General features: G+C 42.8%; 1 protein-coding gene across 3 annotated transcripts in view; it reads left to right on the top strand.

Annotated features, from left to right (window-relative positions):
- NHS (NHS actin remodeling regulator) overlaps positions 1-23,178 on the top strand; it is a 262,192-nt gene that overhangs the window by 156,727 nt on the left and 82,287 nt on the right. The window contains exon 1 of one of the 3 annotated variants that reach the window (XM_071812655.1): positions 12,641-12,686. The exons of the other annotated variants lie outside the window; for them this stretch is intronic. Within the exon in view, the coding sequence (XP_071668756.1) occupies positions 12,656-12,686 (31 nt within the window). The 5' untranslated portion in view covers positions 12,641-12,655. Of the gene's footprint in view, positions 1-12,640; positions 12,687-23,178 lie in introns of those variants that run through there. 3 annotated transcript variants of the gene reach the window in all.

Genomic DNA, 23,178 nt, shown 5'->3' with positions numbered 1-23,178 from the left:
TAAAAAGCCAGTTTCATAGAAGAGTTTGTTAGGAGAAATCTAGTTGTTTGCAAGGTTCATTTCCAGAGTGGCCAAGTGTAGCTGTAGTCCCTGAGCTTGCAGTCTCCTGTCAGCTGGGTCCATCCCAGCCATAGGAGATGCCAGGTGCAGGAGGAAAGTGGGCTGTGAACTCGCTGAGTCTGCCCTTTAGTGAGATGGGAAATGAGCACATCACTGGAAACGTCTGAAGGCCACTTCTCACCAACTCCAATCAGAGCAGGAAAGGCCTTTTGCATACTGTAAAAACAAAGTGGAAAAAAGGTTTCTTCTGGAGAAACTTCAGACGCTTGGCTCTCAGTAGGTCTTTGAACGATTGACGAAACGAATGTTGTGTGTGCAGTGGGTATCTGACTGAGAATGACAAGTTTTCTCTTTCAAATTATAGCCATGAGGGTGATGTCATGCTATAATAAGGCATGCAGACATGCTGGGTCAGATTTTGCGGCTTCCAAAATGTAGAAGGAAAGATGCAAACATGAAGGGCAGTGTACTCCACTGGAATTTTTATTCCAGAAACAAAGACATGGTACTTTGCCAGTATCCTAAAACCGATCGCGCAGACACGAGACCTCTCAGTTTTAGGCAGCATTATCTTAAATCCCATTTGAAATGTTTTGCTGGTTGTTTCTTTTGCTGTTTTCCCCCAGAAGATTAACTTGTGATTGAGTCCTCAAAAGACACTTTCGTAAAGCTGCTAATTGCAGAGCTGAGGAAAATGGGTCATGTGGTACATTCAGCATTTCCCTAATTAATACACAGCAGCACATGCTCGTGTCGAACTGGCTGCAAATTCAGCTCTGGCTGACTGAATGCTAATGACAGCACCTACTGTAATAAGCTGATACTAGTAAAGAAACCGAAACGGCCTGTTAAAATCCCAAATGGGTGATGAAAGTTCTACATCATCCAGACTTTTAAATGTAATTGTGTAATGGCACAGACTGGCACTCAGCCTACCAGCATCCACTTAATTAGTAAATAAAACACTCTGAAGGCCTTGGCTATATCATGACACACTTACAAATCCAGCTGAAGGTTCTTGACTACATGCAGTAAAACCCAACCAAAATGTTATGGCTGATGGTAAAAGTCATCATGTGAAAGCACATGGTAAGATGTGCTTTATTTCTGTATTTCTTTTATTTATAACACATGGTTTAGATACTGTTTCTGCTGCTTCTCCATGAATTCAAATAACCTCTATTTTCACTGTATTGCTTTTGAGCCATTTGGAGCTTTCTGTCTTGTGATGACCGTGTATCAGTGTGTGACTGGTAAGGAAGGCTTCTTGGGCAGCTGTGCTGTCATACAGGTTATGTGGTTCACAAGAGGGAGCTGCTGTCAAAGGCTCTATGAAGTTGCAGGGGGGGGCACCTGAAAGGGCTTTTATGATGAATTCTGACAAAAACAGTTGGCTGGAGGATACTGCCAGCCCAGCACTTGTTACTGTAACTAGTCAAAGTGATGGTTTTTTTGGAATGTTTAAGCATACATTTTCTTTTTGTCTTTAAAAAATTTATTTGACCTCTATAAAAATGCTATCATGAATTTAGAAGATATCTAGCCTCAAACCTCTAGTAAGTTTCACATTGTGTTCTTCTGAACCATAAGCAAAACCATTTTGTTTTTCCTGCCTCAAAAATGCTGACCCCGAATAAGTGCCTCACCATTCTTTGTTGTCTGCGATCTAATTAATCTGCATTTTCCCCTCAGTACCCTGCTGTGCATATACTTTTACAGTACCATTTCCCGACACACTCTCTGTAGCGTTAGCAATTGGGAAGGTCAGAGCAGTCGTCCCTCTGGGCATCCCCCAAGGGCAGTGCAGTAGCTGAAGCAGGAGCTGGTGGAAGCTTCTGCCCAGCTCTGGGCAGGGACTCACCCAGCTTGCCAGTGGCTGCAGTACTTGATTTTCTGCTGGGCACTGTATCTCAAGGGCAATGGCATTTCTATGACTTGAGAGATGTTCTAGTCAAGGACAAACATTTTCAGCTGTAGAAGAGCAAGCTTAGTTCTACTCCTGGGATTAGTAGCATCCTTTCGTGACAGTTATGGTGGGTTTCTCTGCCAGCCCTGGGAACCCTCCAACCCTTTCCACGGGGAACTTGATGACAACATGTTCCTCTGATTCCATGTGAGCTATACATCTCAGATTTGCTGGTATAGTTGGAAAGAATGATTGTCATAGGACCACAGAATTGTTGAAGTTGGAAGGGACAGTGGCTTCCAAACCATATAGTTGTTGTGAGCTAAAACAATAATGTAGATGCACCTGGAGAGCACAGCAGCTCCTTTAGATGTGTTAGGAGAAAAGAGCAGAGAGCAGACATAGTAGTCACAGGCATCGCCTAAGTTTTCCCTTCTGCAGATGATCATCCTTTTGGGTTATTTTGTTCTGGGCTTTGTGTGGGTTTTTGTTGTGTTTGTTTGTTTTTCGTGTTTTGGTTTGGTTTGGTTTTCTTCAAGTTTGGAAGAGGTTATGGGCATCCAAAAGTGCAGAGGTCAAAATCCTGGTTACTTGGGAGCAATGTTCCTAGGAGTCTGACTGCTGTACACTAAAACTATGTCACCATTGCAGAGGAAGGTATGCTCGAACAGGCTGTAAAAATAGACTCAAGACATTAGTAAAACAAGTCTGAATTGAGGCCATGCTGTTTGTAGCATACTCCTTCCAACTCGTCATTGTGGTACACAGGACTCGAAGAATCTCACTGTCAGATAACAGCCGCATGCTGTGCATTGTATGTAACTGGAGCGGAAGAAAAAAAGAGACAGACACACCCCTGTGACTTTCGTTTCTTAAAAAAATACTTCTCCTCACTCTTGGTAATAAAAACTTAGAAGTTTGAGGCCTGGATCTGCTTATTATTGTAGGGTTGTTACTGTCTTAATTTTTTTTAAGAATATGTAAATAGTTTCATACAAATATACTGTGTATATATATATATTTTCTATACCATATATACTATATATAGTTATAGCTAGCTAGCTAGCTAGTTACTATAGAATGGATTGAGTCATTCTAAGTGGTTAATAGAAGCCCAACTGCCTCAGCTTCTCCTTGCTGTCTGGGCTCGACAAAGCACTTCTCAGACATCTCCTCTCCTCTCCTCTCCTCTCCTCTCCTCTCCTCTCCTCTCCTCTCCTCTCCTCTCCTCTCCTCTCCTCTCCTCTCCTCTCCTCTCCTCTCCTCTCCTCTCCCTCTCCCTCTCCCTCTCCCTCTCCCTCTCCCTCTCCCTCCTCCTCCCCCTCCCCCTCCCCCTCCCCCTCTCCCTCCCCTTCTCCCTCTCCCCCTCCCTCCACTTCTCCCTCTCCCCCTCCCTTCCCTCCCCTCCCCACCTTTTTTCTCTCTAGTTTAGGTCCTTCTGTGTCTTCTGTTATATGGCATGTGGTCAAGTAACACTCTTCAATTGCTTCTTGTGCCTTGTCACAGGGAATTAGGGAAGGATCTGTCCAAACATAAAACCAAACCTAGATCTCAAGTCCTCCAAATGATGAATGGATGCTTGTGTTCTTCTGGTAGGAAAAGAAGAGCTTTATCTTTGGGCAGTAAGAGAGACCCCTTAATTGCCATTTTCTCCAGAAGATGGCCTTTACTGCAGGGCTGAGAAGGAGAAAACTTGTAGTATTTCTTCCTTTGAAACTGAACTTCTGCTTACAGACCAGGGGAAGCTCAGCTGCCTCCTTAGTCCTGCACGTCATTTTGGTACTTGCTTACAGGTTATCTAGTTCTTCACCTCATCCCAGCAGGGCCGGTGTACCATTCCTAATAATAATTTGGCACCTTTGGCGTAAAAGATCTCCCACATGGGAGAAGTTGAAACCACAAAAGCAAGAGCCCAGAGGAATAGAAGCAAGACAGAAGAATGAACAATGAGGCTTGGGCACAGATTGTTAGCTTTGAGGTTTGTATTGATTTAGTGTCTTTAATTTTTAATTTGGAAGTGATCGTGCTAATGTGTGAGCTAAGAGGGGAGGACAGAGGCAGACGCAGAAAAGTAGGAAGGATGGGGTAGTGGAGTGGAGGTATTGCCAAGTGCAAGTGGGGTCTGGGCTCCAGGATTCCACGAAGACCCGTCCTCTTGCTGCTATGGGGGCAAGGGTTTCAGTCACGGCATTTAAGGAGGATTGAGGATCAATGTCAAAGGTTGACACAACTTAGAGAGTCTGCTTTTTTTTTGTTTTTCCTGAGCTGTTAAACAGTGTTAAAAGACACAGTGGGGATATGCTTACCTAGGGCTTGCCACTGCAGCATTTTAACTGACATGAAAAGAGCAGTCTCTTGATTGTTGAATCCCACTAGACAGTAAATTAACTAAAAGTTAAGTTAGTTAAAATCCGCACTTCACTGTTCACATGGCAAGCTGCCATTTAAAAATACTCACTGGGTCATTGCTGGGTCTAATCTTTCTGAATTATGAATGTGCTGGTTTGCCTGGGCTGCTGAATGGCCTTTTTCCTGGTGCTCTGGATCCCCTGCAGAATATGAGCATCTCTAACTCGCTCCATGGGTGCTAATATCCGGGCAGGCCTCTGCTGTGTGCTGATTTGACTATTGCCTTGGGCAGCAGAACTGAAGGACTAGCCCATTGAGTTGTGAGGATATATAAGTCTACATAGCACTTGTATCATAGAATAAAATAAAATTAAATCTGTTTCTGCCTACATGTAGATACCGTGCAGCACTAACAGACACTGACAACTAGTTGTGGCTTTTTAGCCACATGTCATACACGGGCTTGTTCTTTAGAAACCAGTGTGAGTTTCACCATGGCTTTTAATGAGTAAGAGGCAGATCAATAACAAATGAAAGTGCAACACTGGCTCTGAACAACTGGGGTCGTTTTTGTGTCACTGCTCTGGTCCAGCAGTGTAATGCCAGAGTTGGTACATTATTTCAAGACTCACCAGAATGGCTGGGGTGTTTTAGGAGCAACTGCCTTCCTGAGAAGGCCTGGAGTCTTAACTAGATCAAAATCTTAACTAAAACAGATTCATAATTCAGTAATTCAGGGGCTAACACCACTGTACCTCATAATAGCATCACTAGAGTAACGTAAGTGAAAGTGGACCAGGATTCAGCCCTATGCTGCTTCTAAGTAGTTTAACAGTTTTTTTGTTAGTCTGTTGGTACAGCACCTTCCATATACAGCAGTTTATTTTCTCCAGTACTTTAAGAAAACCACACTAATTATGGTGGGATCCTCTTGGGTGTGTATTAGCATTAATTAAGGGATTACAACTTTCAGATGAACAATCATCTGTCTTCAGCAGACCCTGAGCAGAGTTATCAGGTACATGGAAGGTAAAAAGCAAAGGAGAGGTCAGGAAACATTAATTTTTCAGTATGGAGACAGTTGCTGACCCTGTTGTTTTCCTATCTACTGTCATGCTAAGACATGACAAAAGGTGAATTATTTTAATTTCGGTTTTAGCATTAGATTCACATCTTCCTTTAAAGAAGCACTCAATCCTAAAAACAGTCAATTAGCCTTGCTGAAAAGGTACATTTCCACACAGGTGTTCTTGCCAATAATGCTAATCTGATAAACATTATTTCATCCCTGCTGGTGGCTGGTGGTGGGGAGAAGAAGGATGTTTAAGGGTGAAGGAGATTTTGGCATAAGGAGGACGAGAAAATTAGCCAAGATGATTTCTTTAGTATTTCTCCTGAGTCTGTCCCCTTTCACTGTGCTTCTTTCCTTGCCCTACTAAGGTTATACCAAAGGGTAGAGAGCTGGGCTCATTCATCATACCTGGCACCTGGTGGTTTCACAGGGCTGTGGCATCCTGCCAGTAACTTTAGCAGAATAACGCTGCTGCCTTCTACTGCGTTGCTAGATCATCACATCCATGCAATAAACCTGAGTGGGGTTGTTCCTAGATGTGGTGTAAAGCGTGATTAGTGTACTCATGGAGATCTCAGGATGTGCTCGGTACATCTGTTTATCTTGCCCAGTGGAGTCTGTAGGCTCAGACTCTGCCTTGGGGAAATTCTCTGAAAGGCTTGCCAACTGGATGCACTACAATTATCTTACCCTGAACCTCAGGAAAATAAAACCTTCTTGCTGGGCCTGTGGTGCTGTGGTTACGAGCAGGGCCTCTTTTCCTTTGTGTCATCCTTGAAGAATATCAGTCATGTCATGACTTTTGACCTTTCCATTTGGGTAGCAAGCCATGTACCATGTGCAGTAAAAACCTGACCTGTTTTTTGTTTCTGTAAGGGTGCCTGTGCATGCTGCACCCCAGCTTACCCTCTGCTGACCTTGCAAAAACAGCATTTGAAGCACTGTTTATAAAGCTTCCTTTTAGCAGGCCCTCAACAATGCTGCCCACATCTTGCAGCAGGGATGTGATAGTGCGAGCTAGGAGACTAGACTGACTTTGAGCTTCTACTTCAGCTTCTTCATCCTTGATGATGTAGACACCTCAAAATTTTAATACCAGCTGGTTGGGAACCCATTGGTACCTCTCAAATCAACTAGTGCTTTTAGTGAGCAGGTTGTAACACACTGAGCAACCAGTCCTGTTGGCTATGTCACTTCTTTCACACTGAGAAACACCCAAAATCCATCTCATTTTATGTGGGGCTTTTTTCAGGTTTTACAATTTATTACTTTACCTTATCTCCCCTTCCTCGCTCTATCCTTTCAGATCCTGTCAGTTAATTTGATTTGTTGCCCATTTTAAAGGGTATTCTGTTATTTGAATGTGTTCTACTTGCAGAAAATAGCTTAATCAAATAAGAAGCACTTGAGTGCTTGAAAGCTTGTCCATTTTTTCTAACTCTGGTCTGTGGGATTAATTAACATTGCTGTTGCAAGCTGCTCAGCAGCACAGGCACAAAATGATTTTTGCTGTTTCAAAAGCAAAGGCTTGTGGCAAAAAGGGGGCCAAAGCTGGGTGAAGAGTTAAGATGGGGAGATCTGCAGATCTGCTACTCCTGTGGAGCCTGCAGGGCTGGAAGTGGCAACTCCACCAGAGGGAGCAGATGCTTCCCTCTCCCTTCTTTAGAAATACCTTACCTGTTTGCCCATTGTTTTGCGGAAGCAGCAGCTACCCTGCCTTGCCAGGGCTCTGGCGTGGGACCATTTCACTTCTACAAGCCATGTGTTGCCATGGAAGACCATCCACTTCACCTCGGTCTGAAGCTGGCCTCCACCCATGAAAAGAAACAACTTCTCCTCATGAGCCTTACCTCTGTTGTATCTCAGCTACAAGAGCAAACTTAATCAACACTGAAGGGGCTAGCTGAGAGCAGTTTTCACCCAGAATTGATCTAACAGAAGAGTGAGAAAATTATAATCAGTACTTTAGGATCCTTTGAGGCCAATTCTCTGGGTAGGTGGACATGACAAAGAACAGCCTCTAAATAAATCAGGTTTTTTACTGATGCTCCATGTCTTGAGTATATTCTGAGGATGGATGGTTAGTATTCTGGCCATAATATAGATCAGAAAACAATACAGTTCATTATTTATTGAGCTTGAGAGAGATTTTTGTCTCTAGTAAAAAGAAAAGGCGGAGGGGTAAGGGGGCGTATTATATGTGTTGCATGGCATGCATTCAGTGCTGTAATGATGGTTAAAAATTCTTTGGCCTTGGAAAACAGCCTAAGGGATGCCCTGTTGAACTTCTAGCTGAACTACAGCTTCCACATGAATGGTATGGCTGTATCTTGACTAGATTATTGATTTCCTCAGGATTACTCCAGTGAGGCAAGTGAACAAACTTGGCTTTCCTATTAGATACTCAGCAGCAGGCAGTATGTGAAATACCAGTTTTCAAAGTAGTTTTTTTATTCAAATACTTTCTGATACATGTTGAGCCACAGGAGAGCTGATGGTAGTACATGCCAAACCACTCAAATCCTGGGCCCTAGACAGTGGGCAAATGGCTCAGACCTTTGGGATGGCACCTGGGGAGAGTTAGAATTACTCAATGCTTTCCAGAACTGGCACAACGAACTTATTCAAGAGACAAAACCCTAAAAATACTTTGAACTTTTAAGAGTGAAAGGCTCATCCTAAATATAGGCTTCTAGTTTGATATCCTAGCATTTATATAGCACATTGGAGCAGTTGATCTAATTTTTAATGTCAGGACTCTTAGAGGTAGTTGAAAGATGCTCTGTGCTTGGAAAGCTATTACTGCCCTGGTGCAGGTGCCTTGCCATGAACATAGGTATATGTCTTACAGTGTGTCCTGTTTGCAAAATTTAACTCAAAGTGGACCAGCAATTCACATATTCTTGTCTCTGTTCCCAGTGCTATAGTGTTGACACTGACATATTAGATGCATCTAACTCACATAACTTTGGAGAAAGCCAAAAGATGCTCTGGGCTAGCAGGTGAAATCCAAATGAATCGTCATTTCCATACACATCATATGCCTTCAATAGTACAGTAGGGTTAATGTCTTCCCAGGGTATTTGAGAAACCCGACTAGAATGGTGCTTCATGTTTTGTTTGTGGGGTTTTGAGGTTTTTTTAAAGGTTGAATACAGTAACATTTTACAGTTTGGTTTTTTTTTTTCCCTTTTCTCGAGGCAGTGTGAATAAAGTGAGAGACACAAAACCTGTATGTGCTGTAAACTGTGATCTAAAAATTGAGGGGGCTGATGAGGATGACTGCTGGCAGCATGTTATAAGTGCCATTTCTGTGCTGGAGTTATTCCAGGAGTGAGGGTGCTACTAGTGCAGTCCCGCCATTAGTCAATACCCACGATTGTAGTATGCTAAAAAAATACAGGAGCTCATAAGCGGGTGACCAGACATGAGAATTACTGAGACATTTAACTCGAAGGCTGCTTGTCCCATTGCCTGGTCCTCAGTTGGTGTTTAGGTTGAATTACCCTGTGTTTTGGGTACCTCACTACCAAAGGAGAGTGTCTTTGAACTGTAGTCCCTCTTCAAGCCCCTTCCAGAGGCACTGGGGAAGGGAGGACTGGCCCAGAGGGGCACACAGGCCTGCAGCAGATGGGACCTCAGCACAGGTTTCCTTCTGCCCTCCTCCCTGCCAGAGGTGCCATCAGAGGGCTCTCAGCTGTTGCTGTAGAGCTCGGCCTGGCTTAGAACCTTGCTTTGCTTTCACTAGGAGTAGCTGTAGCTGAATACTCCTTTAGATGCTCAGGCAGTAGAAGCTGGCATCTTCCCATGGAGATCACATGAACTACACTGGTAAAAGCCCAGCCAAGAGCATTCAGTTTGTGTAGGCCCAAAAGTGTATTCACAAGTTGGTAAAATGGGGCTCTGTCAAGTCTGAGTTTGGATTTCCAAGTCCTTTGGCCACAGATGGGCTTCACAACTCCCTTCATTAAGACTGTAAACTCATGCGGTGTCAGCACATGGACAGTGGTGTAAGGTGGGATGCCCAGTACAAGTGAAGCCACAGATGTTGTGAAAGGTTAAATAACACAGAAGATAATTTCTTCTTGTTTCAAACCCATTATCTACAGTCATTGCATATGTAGATCATGCCTTCATCATGGCTGTCAAAACTGTTCATTGAGGAGAAAAGAGAGCATTCATGTTGAATGCCTTTCTCTTTCCCATCTGACGTTATACTTTAGCTAGGCCTAGATTGGATTCATTCAGATTATAAATAGATGCAATATGAGATGATCAAGAGAATGGGATCTGTAACTGTGGGGTGAAGGTGGCTCAGCACTCAAGAAATTTCCCGGTATACTTTATCCAGTGTAAAGTGCTGATTTCCTAAAAATGGAAAAGTCTCCCCCAAAATTGTTAATTGCAATTTAATTTCATTTTGTAGAATAATTTGGAAGTGTTGCACCGAATTAAAAAAAAAAAATAAAAATTCTAAACTTCACCTTATTGAATGGTTTTATTTTCTTGTTGGAAATAGCAGAAACATTTTTTCTAAATTAATATAAGATTGTGCATACTGAACAATCACTTCCACTGTTGTTGAAGTGAGAACAAAATTTGGATCAAGCTGAAAGTAATTCCTTTTTTGTCTGATGGGAAATTAGTAATGATTTGAGGGTTTGCCCAGATTTTAAAAATACCACAAATGGTCCCCCGCTTGGAATTTTGACTTTTAAGACTATTTATTCCCTTAGAACAAAAATCAATTTCAAATTTCAAGCAAACGATATTCCTGACCCTGGAAGCAGACATGCCATTGACAAAATCTAAATAGTTTGCAGGAAGAACAGCAAGGAAATGTATGCATTGAGCATCCTGGACAAGGAGCAAGGAGCACATTGTTTTGCTTAGTCAGAGCAGACAGAAGTTTGAGGTCCTGTTGTGAACAAGGGAAGGAGAACCTGCAGAAGTAGAATTCATTTGCTTTGAGCCCTGCAAGTGCCAGGTTAGAAGAGGAGGACCCAGCCACATCGGCTGTGTTTCCTCCAAGCTGGGTCAGTGGACCTCCATCACACCAACCAAACACTGCCCGTTCAATTGCCGCTGGAACCAAAGCCTCCCCTTTTTTTCCATTCTCCAGTCTGCTGTTCACTGGTGCTGGAAATTTTTTTTGTTTTATTTTTAATATATAAATAAATAAAGCAGCCCAACTTTTTAAGGCTGTTCCCTCCCTGTCTGTGCGCAGAGGACTGCAGATCTGTGTGCGATATAATGAAGGCCTGAGGGAGAATATTAGCACTTCTGAAAAGAGCTCAGGGAATTCTAGTTTTTGCTCTGACAACTGAAGGCAGAGGAGAGTTTTTCCTTTCATGTTTGTTTTCAGTACATAAAGTGATTGAAAGCAGTTTCCCAAAGAGGAAGATGGGGAGGGAGTGCTGAAAAATCTTAGCATTACTAATCTGCTGCCTTAATTTTGCTGCTGCTGCACTCTCACATGAAGTCAGAGAGACATCCATGTTATTTGCTTCCACATGCACAATATCTGTCTTTGGTATATGTTGCACTGGGAATGTGTAATTGTGGTTGTGTTTGATGAAAGAGATGACCAAATAGCTACATGGAGCTTGATAGGATAGTCACAGTTGCTCTCACCTTTCGCATCAGGTTACTTGTTGAATAACAATTCAGAAGCAAGAGCTTAGTGTACTGGAATGCCTCTCTGCTTGTAGTTAGTTCTTAATGAAAAAGGAAGAACGATTGTGTGTGTTAACATATATATGGCACAGAGAGGGCTAACAACTGCCAGTTAATAATCTTTGACTCCCTTGCTGCTGGCATAAGTTTAAAACAAACACACACAAAAACCATCCCAGGCACGTGTGCTCACAGATTCCTATGCATGCAGGTATGGTTTAGCATAAAGAATCATATAAATTAGCGGGATTATAATTATGCTTTTTAATCCTTTCACTTTGAACAAGCAAGCTTTAATCAGCAGACGGGAAGCTGATTTAAAGCCCATTTAAAACCTGAAACGTAATCCAAGGTCAAAAGCTAAGGGTCACCACCCTTGATTGTAGGCTGAACAACCAGGTGTGACAAAAAGCTGAAATGAAAATCATGCTCTCCCCTTTCCCCTGGGTACTGTGGCTGAGCAGGGATGGGGGGCGCAGCATCTCACAGCAGAGCCCTGGGGGCTGTGAGGGCTGCCATGGATGGGGGCAGGCAACCACAGAGATGAGGGGTGGAAAAAAGAGCAGGAACTTAATAAAAGCAGTTCCCCTCTCCAGGGATAATTGGAGAGGGGGTAGAGTTAATTAGTTTGTGTGGGTAACAGAGGTTAATAGGGTTCTTGTTTTGGTTTTTTCTCTTCTTTTGATGAAGTGTGTCAGTTGTTTAAAACTAACAAGCTGATGAGATAAAATAACAAATTAAATATGTGATCCAGGTGTTGCCAAAAGGTGAGGCAGAAGTGTTAAAAGGAAAAGCTTACAGAGCTGGTTAGGAAAAAAAAATAAGGTGTGCATGTAAAACAAACAAACAACAACAACAACAACAAACACAAGCCTTGCATTATTTGTGACTCAGGTGTTTAACTAGTGGATAAAAAAATTGTGAGAGCGAACAATGTAAGCATTAGAAACAGCCCTCCTGCTTCCCTCATGCATATCTTCTTATTAGCATACTCCAAAGCACTGCTGTACAGCTTGCTGTCATTGAGTTTCTCGTCAGTAAACAGGAGACTGGAATTTCAGTGGCTTGTTTCATGAAGCATACAACATCTTTTTCTGCCCAGGCAGAGTTACCCTCTCTCTGACGTCCCTTGACTCCTTAAGATACCTTGCAGCTATATGAAAAAGTTTCTGACTTACACAATATCTTGAATAGGAGCCTTCCAGAAACACTGGGCAAGTGCTCACAATCAAAGCTCTGGTTTTCCACGTGGCACCATGGGGATGTAAAAACTGGCCAAAATTTCCTAATGATGCTGTATTCAAATAAAATCCAGTAACAAAAGTCAAAATTTCCGTAACAAACTATTCCACCTCCTCTTTCTTACTGAATCTTACATATGCCTCCAATTCCCAGTGCCATTAAATTTTTAGTGAACATTTCTAAGCCCTGTGCCTCCTTTCCACCCTGCTATCTCTATTTTTCTAGGTACTGAGCACTGTTTTCCACTTCTTCAGTCACCACCTTTTAAACTGGAACTATAGGTGTGAAGATGACCAGCTTTCAAAACTTTCTCTTCACAGAGATATCCATAAGGTCTCTGCTTAGGAGCAATGGTTCGCCTTTCACTCCTAATGGTAGCAGGTCAGTTTAGAAAGGAAATTTCCACACTGGAAAATGTTTCATGGGAAGGGAGTTACCAACATCCTTCCTAAGAGTTTGGGCCAGTTGCAAAAGCAACTTGCGCTTAGGAAATGTGTGATTCAGTGGCCAGCAACCAGCAGGAGAATTGCACCACAGGTGTTGGAAGGAAGCACACCCAGCTGACCAGGCAAAAAGCTTGTGTATTTAAGGAAATTACCAGCAAATGGCATGAAGGTGTATTATCCTGTGTATCATCAAGTTTTCTGAAGTATTCAAGCAAGCTCTCTTGGAGCCTGCAGTATTGGGGGAGAATGGCAGCATGAGGGAGCCAAAGTTACTGAAGAAGATCTATGGGCATACAAAGGCAATGAGAACTGACAACACCACAGTCACGGTGGGAAAGCTTCTTAGGAAAACAGTCCTTTCCTAAGCTGCACAAAATGCTGGTTGCTTCTGTTTCCAAAATGTTTTAGTAGACAAACCACTTGGCTGTTTTACAGGGTTTAGTAAGTTGGAGGCTAGCGTAATCTGCTACTGCTTTTGCTGCTGCCTGGAGGGTAATTTTAAAATATCCCTCCAAGAAAACGCAAATACAAGAGCTCTGTATTCAACCTCGCTCAAAAGTGAGATTAGGAGCATCAGCCCATGAGTAGCAGAGATGTTTGTGGCCAGCTTCAGCTCTTCCCTGGGACATTTATTTAGTGCAGCAGTATAGTTCAGATGTAGGGAAGGAGGAGGAGATGGAATTCCTCTCACAGTCACTGATAACTTGAGAAGAAAGTCCCACCAACCTGTCAAATTCATCTGTCTGGTTTCCTGTGTTATGCAGCTCCCTTTGCTCACCAGGTTGTTAGCAGAGGAGTATGGTAACTTCTGCTGCAGCCAGTCTGCGACTGTCTTTTGCCTCATGTTCCCAGTGGGGAGCAGACTGCCAGAAATACTTCAGAAAAAGTATCCCTGAGTTCGTGATATCCAGACCTGGAATATCCTTTGAAAATGCAAGGGGAGTTTATTTGCCATGAAAGGTTAGAGGAAGAAAGGTGGAGCACTGATGGAGAACTTGTTGCCACCACCATCTCTTCCATTTTGTGAAGAAAGCTCCAAGAGCAAATTACACCAACCCAGAAAAAAAAAAAAGAAGGGACCAAATATGCTAAAAAGCACTGCTTTCCACTTGCAAAAAATTCTGTTTAGTACATGTTTATGGAACTTTTCTTGGATTCTCTAAAAATAGCCTTGCAGGAGGGAGTCTTCCACTCCCTCCAGGAAACCCTACACATTCCTAGCATAGAAGAGCAGCTTAATCCTGATTTTCACAACAAAAAGAACTATTATTTTTAACACTTTTAAAAATAGACTTCAGTTGCCCAGTACCAAGTTGCTGAAGCAAGACATGGAAGATGTTCCACTTGACAGAAGAGTGGCACAAGTTGCCAGATTCTAGATGACCAGAATGTCTGAACACAATATGGTGGTTCAGATGTGTCTAGAGATGTTATGATAAAGTTTTCAGACAAGGCTTGCAGGGGAAGGAAAGGACAGGAAAAAAAAGAGCCTGAGGAACGTTCTGACATTGATGGTGAGACAGAGGAATGGGACATAGCAGAGAGCAGTGGTTCAGTCTGGACAAATGAGGGCAGAACCAGAGCATCATGTCTTCTCGTGGCTCAGGCAATGGGATATCTTCAGCAGGACAAATGTTTCACAGCCAGTTGAAAAGTTATAAGGAATACAATAGGGCCTAGTTATGTCATGACAGAAGCCCAGTTAAAACCTGCTGCTAGTGAAATCTCGCGGACTTAGTTCACACACAGTTCTGTCTTCTGGACTCAGTGCACTGTCTCTTGTGGTTTATAGATGCGTCTTGGAGCAAAAATACTTGTGGGTATTCCTGTTGCTGCCCATTGAAACTCAGTAAATTTCCCAGATTTCCCATCTACTCACCAGGCCATGAGCAGAGCAGTGCACGCTAAAGCTTTTGCGAGGCAGTCAGGAGTGCTGGCAGCTGGCTTCTGGTAGTGGTACTGAAGCTCAGGTCAGAGTCTGGGCTTAGTGCTAAATGCCTGACAGATACAGCACTACCTTACCTGGAAGGCCCCACCAGAAGTTCATAGCCCAACAGCACTTGCTCCCTCTTCTGCGGGTTTATCTCCTCTAATCACTTTGTTTTAACTGTCTTGCACTTCAACTCCTAGTGCAGGCTAGTCATCTGGGCTCCCTCTGTGATCAGTGGAAAGGACAGCATTTCCAGAGGGTGACTAAGATCTCAAGAAGCCTAATACATGTTTCTGAGAACATGGGGGGAAGACAAAGGAAAACAAGAGTTCTCTAAGCTGGCTTTGCTGATAAAAAAATAGAGTGTATAACTACAGTCCAACTCTAGGATAATCTGTATCATCTATTTGTAGCTAGCTTTTCCCAAATATAAGTATCTACAATGATGCTTTAGACAACTACCCTACTAATGTATACTTCCCACACACCATTTTACTGATCTGCTCCAAAGGGTGCAGCTGGAAGATCTCAATTTGGCTGATATGCCTTGGAAGTGATGGGATGGTGCTCATCTGTCAAATAAAGCTGGGAGAGAGAGGAGATGCTTATCTCTTACAGACAAAACACCTGGCTGTCTGGTTTTGTGAATGCTAATTTTGCAAGCTAAAAAAAAAAAAAAAAAAAGAAGAAGAAACCACCAAAAAACAAAATCCCACCACTTTTCCCCCCAAACTAAAATAAAAATATTTATATCACATTTCCATCAGCCTGTATTTCAGTTATGTAGAATGGAACTTAAAATCCATGGAAAAGGGATGACGAATTACCTTCTTTTTCAATGATTCTAAATATTTTTACTTAGTATTCACTTAAATATGTTTACTTAGTATTCCCTTGTGGGCTTTATCCTTTTTTGGTTTTTTTACTGTTTTGTTTTCAAGCATTTGTATTCCCATCATTCAAACTAGGCTGGGTACATAAAATCCTCCTTAATAATCTAAGTTGTCAAAACTAGGAGTGTTTAGTAAAATATCAGAAGAGCCTCAAATTGAATAATGATGAAAATATAGAGGCAGATTTGATCTGCTGTTTTAAACATGCCTTGCACTTGACTCAGCAAATATAGTCTTTGCTATTCTTGCCTTCTGTTTTTCATGCAGTCCTTTGCTTCTGCTCCCCCAAGAAGACAGACCTTGAGATGAAGTGTCTGGAAAGTACAGTGCCTTATAAAAAGCAGACTTCCTTGTAAAAATAGGACTGACTTAACAAAACACAACTCTGTTCTAACTAATGTTGGCAAACAGAGATTCCTTTCTGGAGAGGAGCAGATCGTATGGTGAAGAAACCCCCCTGCTTTCAAAAATGGGACGTTTCCTTTGCAAAGTAACATGCCATCACTTAACACGCTAATTCAAATTCACAAGTGGTTTTGCAGACTTTGAGAATGCTCAGTTTCATACTTAGTGATACTTTCAGCTGTAATGTCTGTAACTTCACCATCACCTGTCAGTAAGATAGTTCAGTTTAGTGGACTCAGTTAATAACAAAAAAAAAAAGGCCTTTGTGACAGTTACTGTTTGTGTTTCTCTCTTTCCTTCACATTTAATGAACAAAGACCCAGAAACATCTGGTACAGAAGTAGAAAGCTGCAGTAGCCAATTAAACACAAGTGAATAATATGGTCTCCATTGGGCCACAAAGTCAGGGATGTTGATACTGCAGGTGGTAACAGAGATCTGCAGCAAGAGCTGACTTGTGCCTCAAGTTTAAACTAGCATCGCACCTAAGGTTGAACATTAAAAATCATGGAATCATAGAATAGTTTGGGTTGGAAGGGACCTTCCAAGGTCGTCTAGTCCAACCCCCTGCAATGAGCAGGGACATCTTCAACTAGATCAGGTTGCTCAGAGACCCATCCAGTCTGGCCTGGAATGTCTCCAGGGATGGGGCATCTACCACCTCTCTGGGCAACCTGGGCCAGTGTTTCACCACCCTCATTGTAAAGGATTTCTTCCTCATGTCTGGCCTGAATCTTTGGTTTAAAACCATCACACCTTGTCCTATTGCAACAGGCCCTGCTAAAAAGTCTGTCTCCATCTTTCTTATAGGCCCTTTTTAAGTACTTGAAAAGCCACAATAACGTCTCCCTGGAGCCTTCTCTTCTCCAGGCTGAACAACCCCAACTCTCTCAGCCTGTTCTCACAGCAGAGCTGTTCCAGCCCTCTGATCATTTTTGTGGCCTCCTCTGACCCCTCTCCAACACGTCCATGTCCTTCCTGTGCTGAGGGCTCCAGAGCTGGACATAGGACTTCAGGTAGGACCTCAGATTTTCCAAAAGCAAAAGGATAATTCTTTGCTCTGAAAATAAACTGGACCCCTGAATTCTTGCTGATTTTGCCTGCCTGCTGAGCACGCAGCTGCAGGGCTCGGTCCTTGAGGCGCTGGGTGCACACATCTGGTTGGTGGCATGGTTGATGAGCACTTGCTATACCATGGAATTGGATCAATGCTCTTCAAACATAGCTCTTCCCTTGCAGCTTCCCAAAGTCACTTATAAACAATTACTGCCAAAGTTTTAGAGGCTAGCTAAATATTAGACGTTTGTAAGCTTAATTGCAAGCTGGAGGACAGCGGACAGGAGGAACGTAGGGCAGTAGGCTAACAAGTATCATTGTCAAACCACTCCAGCTCTGAAAGGGAACATTAAGGTATCATTTACTCAGTGCCCTGGCTTCCTATAGAGCACTGCTAATGAAAGACCTCTTTGTGTGTGCGGTCACTAACTACAGAGAGCAGTTAAAGGCTTTAGGGACATAACCATAAAAAAGAACTGATCCTGCAATTAGCTCCTGTCTGTGTGAGTGGAAGCACCTGCTCTTGCTGCAGTCCCTTGCAAAACCAGAGACTTTTAAACTTCTGTCTGCTCCAAGGGTTGCTTTTTCCCTTGGATGATTTGCCTTTGTTCCCATGTGTGCAGGTATTATATACCACGCTTGGTAGTAAACACTAAGAGAAAATTGCAACAGGAGGCAAAGACAAGCCTTGTGTCTTCATGCAAATACCTATCCAGTTATGGAGGGCAGTGTTTAGTGGCCATGCAGACTTTGCAGTTGTGACTGATAATCCTACAAATCCACGGCTATACATCAGCTTTTAAACATCTCTGTCCTATCCTTTTCCCTTCTGTACAAATGCTCTGGTTTGCAACTTCCTTCTCAGTTGCACATGTATCTCAGTACACACGAGAAAACATTTTTATATGTGCATGTAATGCACACAAAGGTGACTAAAGAGAAATGAGTGTAAATCTGCAGATGTTTTTGACTTTTCAGCTGTAGACACCCACTTTGATACAGATCTGTTTTCACGCTGAATAAATCAGTACAACCACACTTTGCTCGTGTATCTGAATGTTTCAGTTGTTTCAACAGCATTCAGTAGATTTTCAAACCTCTGATATTACTTAATAAATAGTGAGCTGCATGTTTAAAAAAAGTTGGATTGGTAGGAAAATCAACCTTGCCAAAAGATACCTCTTCTAACAGAACAATTAAATTTGAATGTGTTGTCAGCTTAGTAAGTTATTTTGCCTTTGACTACCAGGAGAATTTAATTTTCCAGTTTCAAGTGAAAATCCTGTAATTAAATCAGGTCTCGGCCTTATTGTCAGAAAGTGCTGTTTGTGTAAGAGATCTGTCTGTGCATACAAGGCAAATCTCTGTCTAAAGGCACAACATATAGCTGAGCATAGTTAAATAGCACGTCTGCCATCACAGGTTCCCATCCTTGCATTCGCTGCTGGGCCAGCTGGACTGACCTCAGCAGCAAACTCCTATGTGCCTAAATACACTGGGCAAGCTCAATTTCAAAGTTTAAATGTTTGAGGATAAAAACAAGATAAAAAACCTCCACATTCTTCAGCTTCATTGGAGAGGATCATTTGTTTACCATAGAGGATGCCTGAGCTTGGCAAAAGCTCAGCAGAGTTAAAAGCAAAGACTTTCAAATTTGCATTACATTACGGCCCATCTGACTTCATGTTCATTTAAATGCATTTTAAACACATACCATAACCCACCTGTCAGTGAGGTGGTTATTTCACAATTAAAAAAAATTAAGCCACTCCAACAAGGTCATCTTTTGCCTCCAACAACAAATTGGCAGTGAAAATGAGGGAAGAAAGAAAGCATTTATAGCAGTAATTGCGTAATGCAGTTGTTTATTTTGTTCCTGCCGTGCAGCATGAATTAGAGGTCTGGTTCCTGAGGGCTGTCAGTCAGGAAAGAGGATGGAAAGACAGCTCTCTCAACTGGTGGCCTCTCACCTCTGGGAACAGGAGCTTGATCTGTCACAGGGCACTTCTCTGCTTCTTAGCATCTAGATTGGCGTCTAGGCTTTGACAGGCAATCTTCACGCAGGAGGAGCGTTGAATTAGGCAGACGAGAAGATGTAGGTCAGAGCTGAGGCAGTGGCACAGTTGCCAGAGGGAACTTGTGTAGCTCAGAAATGGGCCAAGTCAGCGCATATGAGCACTAAAATTAATACTCCAGAAAACTCAAGGTGTTGGAAATAACCAAGTTATGCAGTAGATGGGATTTTAAACAGCCTCTTGGAGCTTGGGAATGTATGTAATTGGCATCATGAAAGAGAAACAAATCTGTACACCTTTTAAAAATGTACAGCAGTGTAGATCCCACCATAAGCTAGATTATTTTGTATTTTCATAGTCTTCCAGTTATTCTCCCTTTGCTAGTTCATGTTCTAAATTTTACCAGTGTATTTTCCTGAGGGCAGGATTTGTTCTCTCCCTGCTAGAAGTAAGAGTAAGAGGGGTGGGGGGAAATACTCTTGGAAGGTTGCAAAGTCTGAATTTAAAAAGTCCTGAGCATTTTCTTTGTGAGAGAGTTTCTATGTCAAGCTCAGAGGATCTTTAAGCCCCTCATGCTTCTCGCCTTTCTGAGCTGCTGCCTTTCTGGCAGAACAGTCGTGCTTGAAAGAGAATTAAAAAGCCTGTGTATTTTCATTTTAAAGGTGTAACCAGGATTTGTATTTTGCTGCTTACCTCCCTTAGTCAGGCAGCTGACAGGCTGCTTGACCCTACTGCAGGCAGGACTGGAAAACCTCTGACTTCAAGAAAAAGCATCATGTGCATTCCAAATACAGGCAAACTTGTGAAGATGCCGCAGCCATCCTGCCACCATGGTGGCTGCACTAACGTTTTCTCTACAGAAAGGTTAGATCACCTGTAAAACCCACCTAGTGAAAAATGGCATATTTCTTCAGAAATAGCACGATGCTGTCAGTGCTAATGTGGTCTCCATTTCCAAAAAAAAGCCAAGCATCTTTGCAGAGCTCTTTGTTTGGGCACCATAATGGAATTTGTTGGCATTACAGAGCGGCAAGTCCCCGTGCCAAGCACCAGATAAACAGAGAGTCACAGATTTTGAGATGGTTGTTGTATTTCCCCATCCCTTCTGAAAAGTTTTGTCTGACCATGTCTGACTGCTTCAGCTCCTTCTCAACTACAAACCATTGATCTGTTGGATAGAAGTGGAAAACGTTTCCAGAAATGAGCATGTCATCTGCTACTGTTTGCTGAAAGGCATCCCTCCACTCTGAAGGGAATTACAGCTTCCATCTGCTCCCTAATATGAAAAACATGTATGGGCCCCTATGCTGCACAGTCACTATGTTACCAAGCTGCGGAAACTCCTGGAGATTCGTGACTGTTGACATTTGATTCGAGGAAATCAGGCCGCCACTCTGCAATTACTTCACTAGGCCCGCAAATAATCAGACGAAGGGTGGTCTGAGATTTGAAAAGCCAGGCTGTTGGGACTTTGAAAGACATCCAATTCTTCACATTCTCTTTCAGCTTTTTTTTTAGATTAAGTGCAGCATGTGTTTGAAGTTAAAAAGTGTCGAGTTCCAGTGGGGAAATGTTTTTAATGTGTATTCAAACAGTACGCATGTTAGCCACGTGGATAAAATGCTCCACGTCCTTCATCTTGTACATATGATGCCTGTTGAATACTGAAGTGTGTGTCTGTACAGATGTAGGAAGGATGTTTAGTGAGCAGATCCCAACTGGTTCATCTGTGTGGGGTCAGACTTTCCTTGGTGAAGTGGAAATGTTCAGCATGTTGCTGTGCAGCAGATGGAGGACTTTGTTGCACCTTCTGGGGAGAGCTTGCTCCGGGCTTGCAAGCTCTAAGGACCAATGGGTCTTAGTTCAGTGCTACAGCAAAGCACTACTGAAGATACCCAGCATGGTGGAGTGTAGGCTGTTCCATGACAGCAGCTCTTTTGGGATAGTGATCCTCCCCAGACACATGGTGTCCATGACCCCGTCTGCATGAAGAAACAACCCCTGGAGCAGGAGAAAGACCAAGACAAGAATTTTTGGCCAAGCGTTGGCTTGGTGGCTGTGAGCAAGAGAACTGAAGGGAACAATGCCAAGGGGCACCTTCTTGCCATATGTTTCCTTCATCCATGTGTCTCTGTCCCCATCCCTCACAATGGTCCCTCTCTGCCTCTGCCGAATTATTCATGGTGTACAGGGTTTTCTGGTGTCTGGGGCTTTAAGACAGGAGCTCCACAGCAAATAAAGGAATTAGTATAATGAGGAAAAGCCAGTGTTTGGCCTAGTAACTGTACAATTAGTAATACTAAGAAGCGGATGAGGGCAGGCTTCTTGTTTGGCTGTAATCTTTTGGCATATCATGTTTTAATTACAGGCCATGCGACCATCTGGAATATTAATCATCTCTTACTGTCACTCTTGATTATTTTGTCTATAGAGAATGAAGTCCGCCTTCTTTTGTAGCTGTTTTTTTTTTGTTTTTTTTTTTTTTTTTTAACTGGCTACATTAATTTGAAATACATTGTACTCATTAGGAGAGATTGTGCTTAAGTCAAGCCCCGGTAACCGGACTTAAGTGATTTGCTGTTAGTTTCATACATGAAAAGAAATGTTGGGTTTTTTTTAATTAAATTCAAAACTCATTCCTTTTCTTTAGCTTTGCTTCATATTCTTTGCAGTTACTCACTTCATTACTCACAGACAGAACCAACCAGAAATAGATAATTGTTAGAAAATATGGCAATGAAGTGATTTCACTAGCAATCTGAGAAGGAAGAATTATCGTAATTTTTGTTTTTGTTAATTAAGCACTTGCTAAGAACTTGGTACCATGAGGGGGGATTGTGTAACTAAAGAACAGTTATAAAGAGAAATTAAATCGGTTGAAATAACATGAGACATTGAAAGTGAAACCTTGTCTCTGAAATCAAATTGAGTTTGCTTGTGGGTTCTCTATTGCTGATGTTACAGATATATTAATTTTTCCCGCACATTTAGCTGAAATTAATCATACGGCAGTATACTCTTGAGAACACTGGTACCAGAGTCTAGAATCAAACTGCTTATATCTATATATTAAATGTGTTTTCACTTTTACAAAACAAAAATCAGGACATCTCTGTGTGAATTATTTTTTTCCCATGCTGACTTGGACAAATCCCTTTAAATCTCCATGCCTTAATTTCCTGAAAGATCAGTGAATAATGCCTGCTGTTGGGAAGAGCAGAGACATTACCATTTGTTTTGAGATCTTTCACTGATTTTTTTCTCTAGGAAAAAAAATAATCCTTTTGTGTTCACATTATTCTGGATCTTGTTGGTGCTCACACAGATGGCAAAGTCTGCCACCTTGGACTGGCTCTGCAACTTGTTTTGCTGGCTTATGGCATTTGGTATTTTCTCTTCCTCTCCTCTCCTCTCCTCTCCTCTCCTCTCCTCTCCTCTCCTCTCCTCTCCTCTCCTCTCCTCGCCTCGCCTCGCCTCGCCTCGCCTCGCCTCGCCTCGCCTCGCCCCGCCTCGCCCCGCCCCGCCTCGCCTCGCCTCGCCTCTCCCCTCCCCTCCCCTCCCCTCTCCCCTCCCCTCCCCTCCCCTCCCCTCCCCTCCCCTCCCCTCCCCTCCCCTCCCCTCCCCTCCCCTCCCCTCCCCTCCCCTCCCCTCCCCTCCCCTCCTCCCCTCCCCTCCCCTCCCCTCCCCTTCCATTCCACTCTATTTTTACTTATTATTAGGAAGACTCCTTTCTCAAACACCAGTTGGGGAATTTGGCGGTGGCACTCTCTTGGGAAGAACTGGAAAAGCCAGTGAGAACCACGAGCAGTACTGAATAGGGAGGCAGGCAGGCCTTGCCAGGTTGGAAAAATAAGCAGAAAATAACAAAGTGAGATTTGACTTGTTAAAACACAAGTTTAAGCTCTAGGGAAAAACATGAAACATGTTTTTGATGTTTTGAAGAGGAACACTGTTGCACTAAAGGACCATGTGGGAAGGTGGGCAGTGCTTCACTGACTGTCTTCAAAGTAGTTTTAAAATATAAGGCGTTATGGAGAGACTTCAGGTTTCTGGAAAGGAGGCAGTAATTCCTGTCTCCATGAGACTTGTTCTGTAACTGGAGTTTTGGGGTTGGTTCTGATCCGTCAG

This window comes from Patagioenas fasciata, chromosome 1 (genome assembly GCF_037038585.1).
Source record: "Patagioenas fasciata isolate bPatFas1 chromosome 1, bPatFas1.hap1, whole genome shotgun sequence".
In the NCBI taxonomy this organism is placed as follows: domain Eukaryota; kingdom Metazoa; phylum Chordata; class Aves; order Columbiformes; family Columbidae; genus Patagioenas; species Patagioenas fasciata.
The sequence above is the reverse complement of the archived record's forward strand: the minus strand, read 5'-3'. Positions and strand labels throughout refer to the sequence as shown.